The sequence below is a fragment of the Phoxinus phoxinus genome, assembly GCF_949152265.1.
Source record: "Phoxinus phoxinus genome assembly, chromosome: 1".
NCBI classification, from domain to species: Eukaryota; Metazoa; Chordata; class Actinopteri; order Cypriniformes; family Leuciscidae; genus Phoxinus; species Phoxinus phoxinus.
The window spans coordinates 34,834,383-34,847,153 of NC_136876.1; the positions used below are offsets into that span (position 1 = coordinate 34,834,383).

General features: G+C 37.9%; 1 protein-coding gene across 3 annotated transcripts in view; it reads right to left on the reverse strand.

Annotated features, from left to right (window-relative positions):
• Positions 1-6,506, reverse strand: part of sdk1a (sidekick cell adhesion molecule 1a) — a 353,385-nt gene extending 346,879 nt beyond the window's left edge. For all 3 annotated transcript variants that reach the window (XM_079625487.1, XM_079625486.1, XM_079625485.1), the window contains exon 1: positions 5,324-6,506. In XM_079625487.1, coding sequence (XP_079481613.1) covers positions 5,324-5,663 — 340 coding nt within the window. In that variant the 5' untranslated portion in view covers positions 5,664-6,506. The remainder of the gene's footprint in view (positions 1-5,323) is intronic.
• Positions 6,507-12,771: the final 6,265 nt, after the last annotated feature.

Genomic DNA, 12,771 nt, shown 5'->3' on the forward strand with positions numbered 1-12,771 from the left:
ATTGGCTGATGTCAATTTCTGACAACGTGATTCGTTCAGATGCATCACGTGACGCGCTCTGACATTTAGATGTGTGTTTTTGGCTGTTTTTCTGTTCAGTTGAAGGCCATAAATGCTGTGTTATAAGTTTTAATGTGATTTAGGTGGTTTGTATTGTTGTTGCTAATGATTTGCTAAGACATTGTGTCTGTAAATAGTTGTTTCCACTAAAAAAAAAGTATGAATTTTTACATTACAAATCTTTAAATGGCGTTTTCTCAAAATAATTTTTTTGTCATTCTCCAGTACAAACATCTCAGCCTATGTAGCACCTGTGTACACCACACTTTTCAGTTATACACTTATGCCTGGTTCAGATTACACGATTTTAGCCCGATTTTGGCACGATTCGTTTGACGTAGGGTGTCGTGGGGATTCGTAAACGACAACGGGCGTCGGGACGCAAGATTTGATCGTTTCATCTCGTATAGTGTGTCATAGTGTGCGACAACCTACGTCGCGTCTGCGATGCCTCACGACATCACGACAAAAAGACTAGCATGTTTGATTTTTTTCGGTCCTCCACGACGAGAGTGAGTGAGCGAGCGAGACAGAGTGTGTGCTAGTGAGTGTGTGTGCTAGGGTGACCACCTGGCTATATTGCTCTGTTGCAGCCAGGTCAGACCTGATTTCGTGGGACACGAGGGATATAACTTACTATTATTATACCAGGTGAATAAATATTTATTTTAAGATGTCTTTATTGCTAATAGGCTTTATAAAAATGTTAGCTATGACGGCGCTGACCGGCGCTGTGAACGTCACTAATAATATAAAACTCATTTTAACAGCACGGGTCTATTTAATCTAAGTAATTAAGTGAAAATAATAATCCAATTGCTAAAAAGCACATTTCCAAATAAGCACATAAATTCCACTAGGAAAGAAGACAAGATTAAATGCGTTCTTACCGGATTCAGTAGACTATATTTTTGTGTCTTTTCCATGCGTGATGGTGAAACTTCGGTGGCATAACGTAACAGTTACACCGCAATCTCCTTTTTTAGGGTCACCTGTAACTGGTTTTAACCATGTATATTTTTTCTCCCATTCCTTATCATACGAACAAAGACGCTTTTTCTTCTCGGGAGCTCCGGATAGATGCATTTTTCTGTTGCAATTGTTTTTTTGTTTTTTCTCTCTTAGTGTTTGTTATCCCGCTCTGGAACCAATAATAACGGCTGCGCATGTTCAGTATTTTCTTATAACATTTTTATTGTAGAATTGTAATTTAAAAGGACGATGAAATAAAATGATGCAGACAAAATTAAAATGCGGGACTGCTTATGACTTGCGGGACAAAGCTTCAAACTTCGGGACTTCCTAGTTAGTGTGTGTGTGTGTGTGTGTGTGTGTGTGTGTGTGTGTGTGTGTGTGTGTGTGTGTGTGTGTGTGTGTGTGTGTGTATACGTGTGTGTGAGTGAGTGCGTGCGTGTGTGACATATAGGCTAGGCTACTATATGTGCGAGTGAATATCTGCGTGTGAGACGGCACGCGATGACTGGTCAGAAAGCAACGTGTAGTCTGACATGTTTCTTGTCCACGACACGACAAGATTTTCGAAGTCAAAATCGTGTAATCTGACACAGTGACTATCGTAACAGACAAAAAAATCGTGTAATCTGAACCAGGCATTAGCAGTATTCTGAAGATATTTTTAGAGGGATTTGTTAATAAATCATTCCTGGCCTGATTTATGTGACATTTTAATTTAAAAAATATGGGCGAAAATAGATTTTTTTAAGGCTGTGGAGTCTATGGACATGATTTCCTAGGTAATGAAAGCAAAATGATTTTTTATCATTGTGTGTAAACAAAATGAAAAAATAATGTTGTACCAGGCTTTATCATATGTTCAGATCTAGCCTATCTACCGGAAAATTTTTTTTTAAAAATGCGCATATTTAATGAGAAAATGCATAATTTGCATAATAAAACATACAAAATCTAATATACTTGTGCTAAAGGAGAACTCCGTTCAATTTTAACATTGAGCTAATTTTTTAGTAAATTTGGAGTGCTGTCAATACAGAGAACAACGACAAAAATCGGTGTTGCCTACACCGTGTTATCCTCTTTTTAAAATGTGCACCCTGTTGACTTCAATGGGGCAAGTTTTAAACCTGCTTTTAGCCTCTTAACATCCTTAATGTGTCATTAAAGTGCACAGCCATGTGAGTGATTCTTTTAGAGTGAACACGAGTGAATCTGACTGCAGTAGATGTGAAAGATACGAATAAAAATGATGTTAATTCAACAAGCGCACATACCTGTATTTACATCCTGTTTTCGGTCGAAGTCCAAAGTAGTCGATTGTCGAGTTCACGCGCGTGATCATAGGTAACTAAACCTACAGTATGCGCGTGAACTCGACGATCGAGTGATTTCATGGTAATATCTATTATTTTACAATTTTAGCCTATTCACCTGTAGCGTCTCGCCTTAATCGATATTAAGAACAATTTTGCGCAAATCTGTAATGGAAAAGCACCTTGTGACCATATTCAGTACTTACTGTTCTCACTTTTGGCTTATCTAAAAATAAAAAATGACAGCAGCTTTCGGATCTAAAAAATCAAAAAATCTTAATACTCAGATTTATGTTGCCATGTTAAATGAAACAGAAAGGTTAACATGTCAACCTCATTCCAATATGCTAGCTCCGATAATGCTGTTGGCTCCTCAATTCAGATCAATAATATCTAGCTCATTCCCAGAACAGTGCTGGGAGCTCTCCAAACATCAAAAGACCTTGACACAGGACTTGGGAACTGGCTGACACTGCATGCACCTCAACAACTTTGCTGAACCTTTAGAAATTAAATAAAGTATATAAGTTTGAAGCATGCAATAAAAGACTGCAACCGTGAGTTACGGTAACAACACTCCTCCGCACAAACACACGTACACACACAAAAAAGGTTGTCTGCTTTACAATTTCTCGACTGATATGGGGTCAATGCATCCTCTTAAGAGAGTATTTAAGGACTGTTTCCGTATGTTCAAAGTTAATTAGTAACCACAGCAGTGTATATACTAGGCTAAAGTAGACTTTGGAGCATACCTCTGACAGCATTCAGTATAAATAACAGATTGGTCTTTCAATGGTGCATTAAGATATGATATATTTTGAAAGAATATACCTTAAGCCGACACACTTTCTCTAGGACTTTATCTTCAGTGAGTGTTTATCTTGAAGGACACAAAACTCCACAGACAAAACAGAACCTCACACTTGAATATTTCAGATACAGTCATGTCAAAGTAAATGACATGGATATTATTCCGGTTTCTTGTTGTCTAGTCGTAGAATTCAAAGAAACTAAATCAGATTCACTTCAGATTGACTTATTTCTGTCATGTATAGCTTAATCTAGTTAGTAGCTGATTAAAACACCTTTAAATCCCTGACTAAACATCTGTTGTTGTTGTTGTTTTTATGGTGCCTCCAGATATGCAAATAGCACGAGTGACAAAAATACATACAATGTGGGTGGAAAGAGCTTAAAGCAGGATGAGGTTTTAATTCATGAGAATTTTGGCATCTTTTATTTTAGATCATTTATCCTTTTGATTACGGGAAGAAAATGACTCTAATCTGTGGAGTATTAAGGAATTATAAATGTTCTTTTTAATGAGGCATGCTGTTTTGGTTATTTTTCAATAAAAATAATTTGACAGAGGAATAAAAGAGCCTGTCATTAATAGTCACACATGGCTGATCATTTCTATTATACCCCCCGGTGTCTAAAATAACTAATTCACAAAAATAAATGGCACTAATTCTGACAAGACCGGTTCTGTTTTATGCTCACCTGCATCATCACATTAAAAAGTACTTTGTAAGAGCGCAATAAATAAAGCAAACACATCAAGGCCTGGTTTCACACACAGGGCTTAGACCAGGGGTGTCCAATCCTGCTCCTGAAGGGCTTATGTTCCTGCAGAGTTTTTTAGCTCCAACCCCAATTAAACACACCTGAAAAACCTAATCAAGGTTTTACTAGGCATACTAGGTGTGATGAGGCAAGCTGGAGCTAAACTCTGCAGTTCACCCTCCAGGACCGACTTTGGACACCCCTGGCTTACACTAAACCAGGATCACTGAAACATTACTGGTGTTATCTTGAGATAAAACAATGGCACTGACTTATTTTAAGATATGTCAGTGCAAGTTGCTTTCAGTTCAAACATGCATTTTAGTCTGAGACTTGCTTTGTCTGTAAAACCAGGGGCTAGAGTTCTTATAACAGCATTAACCATGTCACTTTCTTTTCTCAGCATGCCAACTGTTACTCTTGTCCCCAAGTGTCCTACTATGCATATAATATACCCTGTATATAAAACATTACAGAGGAATGACAGCCAAATGATGCATATGCCATCTGTGACCATGCATGCAGTCTGACCTAATGACTCCTCTATTGTCCAGGTCCAGAGATCTCAGCTCAACTGTCTGTTGCACAGACAGACAGATTTTTGACATTCTATTATCATTGAAATCAAGTTTGCCAGTCTTATGACATCAGTGTCAAACACATTGATCATGCACCGTTCATATTTTCCAATATATGCCACCTTTAGGTCGATGTATGGACTTTAGGTGATTCTTCAAGTAGGAGTACTTTTGTTAAATTAAACTGATTTTGAAGAAAAAAAAATAATCTCTCTCATTTTAAAGAACAAATAAAAACAGATTATGCACTGTGCCAATGCTAATTTCAGAGATATGTTAGAATAGCCAGTATTTCTACTTGAAAGAACTTAAAAAACACACACATTTTCAGTTAATTTGATATTGATGTGTAGCCTACTTTTTTTCAAAACTGCTGTATACAACTTTATTTTAGAATAAGATTACGTTAGTGCAAAATGACAGGGGGCGTGTTTCTGCAATAAATAAATAGCCTAAATAAAATAAATAACTGGTCATTACCAAACGGTTAAAGTTTAATTAAAAGTTTTAACCAATATGAATATTAGAAACAATCAATTGCCTTTTAATAGTAGGCTAGCCGCCTACATTTAACGCTAACTGCTAGCTAAATAAGAATGTTCAACTTCTCTAAAAACGGCTCATTGCCATCAGACATAATATCAAAACTCCACACCATCACACATTACACCGGAATCCACTTGAAAAATTATCAAGGCCATAGCCTATGGTCCGGAATTTATTGATACAAGTTTTGACAGTCATTTCAAGTAGTCAAAAGTGCCTCCATAATTGAAGAATCCCTCATATAACTTAGCTGAATACTGAACTGTTTAATGCTTTACTCACCTTGTGTGACCGCTCTCAACACGTGGACGTGCATGCAGAAAAACGCCCACCAACTCCAAGTGCACAATGCAAACTTTCTCTTTCCATTCCCGCTCACATTCCTCCCGGAGAAATGTGTAAAAATCTTGAAAGAAGAGCTCCTGTGATCACACATGATGGCATTATTGTCCACGCATGTGAGAAATGATGCCGAGTAAGCGCGCGCTGTGGCTTTACGGGAGCCGTTGCCTCCTGAGTAAACACTGTCCTCTTCCACTGCCGTGTTGTGTCTCCCAGGTCTGTGTGCTTTAGACAGACCTGTGAATTTTCTCTCTGTGGGATCACATCCACTGGCGTCCATTCCGGTCTCCGCTCTCCGTAAGTTTAACTCTTATTCACGAGAAGTGACAGTTAGAAAACGTACATTCCGTCCAGTCGAAAGTTCCCGGCAAATGACGTGCTTTTTATTAACAGTTAAATGCAGCTACTGCGCGTGAAGCCCGCGAATTGCACACACGTCATTACGGGTTTATAAATATACAGAGTCCAGCTGTAATTAAATGTAGGCTACGCATTACACTGATGACACCACACTGATTACTTTAAAGGATCCCGCCAGTCTTTTTTATTTCTTTCATAGAAAGTCTCGTAAACAGTATTTAGCTCACTTTTAAAGCACACTCACTGAATATATCCCCTTCAAGTCTCATGCGTGAATATTCGCAAGATCCCCTCTTACTTTGCAGATCCAGTTGCAGAGCTGCTCCTCCTGTTTGCTGTTATTTCAACATGTTGGAGGGATTGCAAAGAAAACCATATCCAACCAAACTATTAACTGCGAGACGACTGATGTAGGCTACAATAGCTATCAACAAGAATCCATACGGTTGCATGCAGCCACGTAAACCAAGTCAAAGACAACCCAAAAACAGTAGGCTATGCGTACTAATATGACCTCTCTTAAATTCACCGGCAGTGCCTGATGAAACGTCGAAGCGCATATGATTAAAGGAACAAATCAATAAATACATATGAATATCGCAAGGTATCCCAGGTGCTCCGGCGTACTTTGGAAATGCCCTGCGAGCTAAAGCAACAAGCGGCTGGTCGTTGTGTACGTGTGAGCAGAGCTCCGGCTCACAGCGAACTGAAGCGAGTGAAATGTAGTGTACAGGTCCAGCAGCGCACTTACAGCAACTTCCATTGAGAGCTGCAGCCGCGCTCCCTCACTCACTCACTCACCTCCGCCCCACTAAAGACTCATTGGCTGCTGCAGCTGGAGGCAATACTTTATACACTCCTGTACTATTGCTGCATGCCGTATATCTGCTTATGTAGCCTACTTATAAAACGGGTGCGAATTAAATGGTGGGTTGGCGGGAGTCTCTTGTCGCCCTAAATAAACTTTAAAGGATATCAAAAACAAACAAATTTAATTGTATTAAAAATGAACATTTCAGTTGCATTTTAAATAACTTTTCAGTAACCTAAAACGCATAATTGCAAACAGAATAGCCTTTTCCTTTGAAGTGGCCATAAATTAAAATTATTTGTTTATGGAATATTGCCGTATTTTCTCATAAATTATTTATCAATTCTCATTGTTTAAGATAAATCATGTGTCCTCGTAATTTTTAATAAAAAAATTGGCGGGAGGGCGGGGCAACCTGTCACTCACATGACATCACAGCCATAGCCAACTACAACATAGACAGTATATAAGATTGACACAGCGACCCCATAGATTTCAACGGAGAAAAGTAAAGCTCATTTGAAGCACTCACTTCCTGATCGCCAGGCGTACTGCGCAGGCTCAACCTGAGCTTGCTGACGTCAGCAACGTGTCTGACAGCTGTCAGTGTTCTAGTAGCTGTGCCGAGAGAAATCTGAATCATTCCCTTTCGAATCTCGCAGAGACGGAGAGCGTGAGCATTAGCTGTCCATGAGCTAGCAGCAGGAGCAACTTTATCACTCTCTGTGGGCTTCTCCCTTGACTTTATCGGACTTTATGCCTCCACGTCCCCCCGATTGCTTGCGAGCTTCTCCGCCAGTCTATACGGTAATTCCTCTACAGTGCGACAGAGAGTCGCGTGATTGTGACACAATCGTTAGCTTATTTTTACAAAAACGGCTTCAACTGGGCCATAACGAAAGGTACAAGCTAATGGAGCCTTTTATACATTGTCGTGTTTCTTTAGAAATAAATAATGGACAAATGGAGTCTTTGGACGCCTCAGATGTAAAGTTATTCGCTGTCAAAGTGACGCCAAAATGAATGGGAGTCAATGGAATGCTAACAGCAGGTGAAGTTCTGCTACAATGGCGGCTCCCGGGGAGGCTTCAGTTTCCGGCGGATGGATTACCCCCTTGGGAACTACAACCATCCAATCAATTCCCCATTGAAAAAATCAAGTCCCGCCTTTCATTTTTTCTTGTTCGCCGTTTTCCTCAGATATACAATTTGGAAGAAAAGACTCACAACTTCTTTTTCATGCCGACTTAAAGGGTTAGTTCACCCAAAAATGTCAACCACACCTCTATGAGTTTTTTTATTCTGTTGAACACAAAAGAAGACATTTTGAAGAATGTGCAGGCAATCAAAAAGAAAAAGAAAATAAAATTCAAAAAAGTTTTAGATAGGGACACATTCACATATGTCAAGGATATGTCACACATGTGGGGATCACATGTCAAGAGAAACCAATTTCCAATTTTCAAATCGCAATTTCAAATCACATCTTTACCCTGCATGTCATTCCAAATCAAAAAGTTTTCACCAAAAAATTTCAATGTTAAAAACAAAACTACAAAACTAGTTTGCCTCAACAAAATTAATTATAAGGATAATTTCAGGTGTAGAAATTACTCTGGAAACTAATACAGTTTGACTTATAGTAAACTTTTTGTCACAAATAAAATGTAGCCTACCTTTTGAAAAGATTATGAGATCTACTTTGTCTTAAGGACATCTCACATTAATGTGTTATTGTTTTAAAGTATTGCTCATGAAGTTGTATGCAACAGTAATACGAAAGGTCCTATGAAATCTGGACATTGTTTTGACCCAAGTTGTCCTTACACCTCTCTCATTCACAGACAGAGTTTTGTGTTATTCTGTCTCATTGTTTTGCTAGTACTTATGTGATTTTAAATGCCTGAAACCTAAAATAAACATTATGTGGTTGAAAACACTGAATAGTTGTGATACATGACAAGTCCTGAGCACGTCCATCTCTGGCTCAGCGCCAGCCAAAAATGCGCCAAAGCATGTTTGAATTTAGCAGTTGATCATGTGATGCACTGACCGTTCTAATCACACCGGTGTGATCGTACGCTCCAGGGACCAGCCAAGACTGATCATACCGGTGTGATTGTACGTGCGAAAGGGTTTTAAAATGTCTATAAATTATAACTTTAAAAATTGTAACTGCATGGTTTCCAACCAAGCATGTATTTTTCTCTTTTTATTTACTGAACATGTAAGTGTGAGCAGCTCTGTTCAGTTAAGGATAGGCCTATACTCAATTTCCCTTCTCCACAAAGTAACAGAGATATGGAATTTATGGTCCATATTTTTTTTATTTTTTTTAAGTACTACTTTATGCCTATACATACCCAGTCACAAAAACATTAAAGCTATATCCCATTACTTTATATCACTTTTTCCTTTTAACACGGTAAAGGGCTCTCATTTTTGCTAAGTTTGGCCTTCATGAACATAATTGTTCTTACATAATCAAATAGAAGAGACACAATGTAACTCTTAACTCAATTGTGTATTTCAGATTCTGTCACGTATCATAACCTCATCATCTGCACAGAGAAACTGCTCAGAATACACACATAATGAAGGACTTGTGATATTTCACTGGAACTTGGTCTTCATTACATCTATATCGTGTTCAATGTCAATTGTTATTTATTAATGTATTCAGCTAACAATTATTGTTAGAGCACTGTCATTTTTGCTACAATCTGCCATGTCAATACAAAATAAAAGTACCTAATGGACACAACATGCTGTTTAAAAACCCAAATGGGCAACCAGATAAGATAATAAGACCATGCAAATAGAGGACTAAAATATATCAAAATAAAATTAACAATAGTAATATTAATAATATGAAGATATAATATACTAATATTGATGAAAATAATATTAATAATATGAAGATAATAATATTAATGAAAATAAAAATTGTTGAAAAGGTTACGGTATTTATAACACCATTAAGGTCCTATATATATGTCACCCTGGACCACAAAACCAGTCATAAGTCGCACGGGTATATTTGTGGCAAAAGCCAAGGAAACACTGTATGGGTCAAAATTATAGATTTTTCTTATATGCCAAAAATCATTAGAATATTAAGTAAAAGAAGATATTTTGTAAATTTCCTACCTTAAAATATATAAACAAATAATTTTTGTGAGTGGATGCAGCACAATCGGCAACAGAAGCTGCGACTTTTTCAATATTTAGATTTTTTTTGCACCCTCAGATTCCCGATTTTCAAATAGTTGTTTCTCGGCCAAACATTGCCCTAAAAAACCATATATCAATGGAAAGCTTAATTATTCAGCTTTCAGGTGATGTATAAATCTCAATAAAAAAAATTACACATACAGTAAGACTGGTTTTGTGCTCCAGGGTCACATATAACCTTTTAAGGTTGTTTGTTTCTTTATGGAACCTTATAAGAAGGGTTCTATTTTCTATAGGGTTCTGCTATTGTTACAAGCCGAAGAACCTTAATTACTGTTTAGAACCATTTTTCTAACAAACTTAGTTCTAATCCAAAGTGTTAATTTTGCTATAACTCGTCTCGTCTATAAAACTTTTTGTGCTATAAGCAACTTAAGCTGAAGTGTTTAGACTTCCTATTTTGAGTCTTCATAAAAACATGCTGAAAACCACCTTAGCCAGCATTTTGCGAAAACTCTGTATAATGTTAAATGTTGTGCTTAATATCATAATGCTTACCCCAAACCCTTAAGATTTAGAAACCCAAACCTTGAGCTTGACGCTTTGTAATTAAGACTTTAAATGCCACATATAATCCACCTGCATGTCTCATTGAGTCTAGACACCTGGGGTCTTTAATTGCTCAGGCCAGTGTTATAATTCATTCCGTGACTGAGCAAGAAAGAAAAGGCTAAACAAATGCCTTTGTCATCACAGCAGGAAACTCTTGGTTTCATGAATGTAGATTGTTCTATTAATGCAATACAAATAATCAGTGCCGACTCCATCATACCAAACAAGCAGTCCTTTCATCTTCTCTATGTTAACAAATTTGAGCATGAACGATTATGTCAATGAATTCTTGTAAATGAAGCTCTTTCTTTGTTTACCTGAGTTATAACTGTCAATGCTGAGAGGCTGTTTGATAAGGCTGAGTCACATGATGCCTGGGTTATTTATCATCTCATCGCTGTGATCCATGTGGTTCATCAGCTAGAGATTTTCCATAATCAAAAAGCCCTGTTATGGTTTTAAGACAGCCGACATGATTATTGCGTGTTAGTCGCTACGCCCGACTGAAGGTGCACATTGTTTTTGCGCTCAGCTGTTTTGTGTTTCTGATAAGAGATGATGCATATGGTGAGACACTCTGCATAAATGCTTCTGCATCTGTTTATTTCAGAGCCTTGTCTGCGTGGCAAACAGCGTTGAGACAAAGCCAGCAGCAGCAGGTCCTGTTTACTTCATGTCTTTCAGATCCAGGTCCTGTTTCCTGTCAATAAATAGTTAGTGTAAACAGTTTGTCTGGGAACAGTCCATCTCATATCCTGAAAATGGGATACTTCTGTCCTTGTGTGGCCTCAAGATTACTCAAATCCCACTTTTCCTCAAGCCTGTCACAGTCCATCCCCTGCTGGCCACGTTCATGTTTGGATCTCAGTGAGTAGAGCTTTGACTGGGAGCAAACTGGGCTACCTTTCCTCACTGGCTTCCAATAAATAATTTCTTCCTCTTATCTAAGCCAGAACCACAAGGACCCCGCAATCAGATGAAAAGGATACGTCAAGCCTGTAGAGCATGTGTGGCCACGGGGTTTGTTGTCACCATGCTGGGAGGCTGAGAGGTGCTGGATATCAGAGAGATGAGATAACACACGGCCCGGCTTAAGAAGCCATGCTCCTTCTGTGAAGTACCTCAACCCCCTTGTCAGATACAGATCAACTGAATATCTGTGCAAATGTATCTTCTTTTTTTAGGATGATAAATGACTTATCGTCATGGCAATAAATGTTTCCCTCTGCTGGAAGAAAGATAGGCTCTCTGGATAGATTCCAGAGTATATTTATCTACTTCTCCTTAAAACGTGCAAGTGACATTTCTGATTGGTTCCTCAAGTGCCTCAGGGTTTAATGGAGAGTTCACCCAAAAATTTGAATTCATTCTTCATTTACTCATCCCAATGTTGTTCCAAACCTATATTATTTTTTTCTTAAGTGGAAAACCAAAGGAGATGTTTTAAAGAGGGTTTGTGATGCTTTTTCCATTCAATGAAAGCAAATGGTGACCAAAAAGGGCCATAAAACAATGTAAGTTTTCACGTCTTTTATATTCCAATTTGAGTCCGAAATTCGCATCGAAATTTTTGCACGTTAAAAAATAAATACAACCTCATGTTATGTCAATCACTTGCACACTGCCAACAAATCTTTCGTCCGTCATAAAAAAAATCTAAACGGGTTCGATTTTCTGCGTTTTTCGCATCCGTAACAAGCAGTTTGAATGGTGCTTTGACAATTCAAAGCCACCGAATCACGAATATGAAAAAAACGCATACGAAAATTTCGGACTCAGTGTGCAATGGCCTTAAGTCTTTATATTGTCACGAGCTGCCCGTTTTTTTTTTTTTTTTTCTTGGACTTTTAGTTTGTTTCTCTCAGTTACCTGTATTCCTTTCCAGTTTCCCACTCCTCAATTGTTACCATGATCTGTTCGTCATTCATTGAGTTCATTCACCTTGTGTATTTAAGTTCCTCATTTCATTCAGTTCGAGGTCTGGTATTGTTTGTGTGTCGTGTCTACACGCTGTTCCGTTGCCTTCCACCTTGTGGATTTCTAGAGTTTTCTTAATAAATCTTTTCTTCATTTTAACCTGTTTTAACTCCATCGTCATCATCTAAACGTGACATATATTCCAAGTCTTTTGAAGCTTCTTCATCTTGCTTGACAGCTTAAACATTCTGCTACACTTTGTATTTGACATGAGATAAAATCTTACAGATTTGGAATGATGTGGGTGAATTGATAATAGAATAATGTGGTGGAAATGACAGATGCTGCTTTTTCCATTCAGTGAAAGTGAAGGGTGACAAACAAGGATAATAAATGCCATAAAACCAATTTAATTTGAAAACATGACTGTGGAATAATGAGATTTATAACATTTGTTTTGAAGCATTGAGGAACATAACTCAATAAATAAATAAATAGCTAGTGACATACAAAT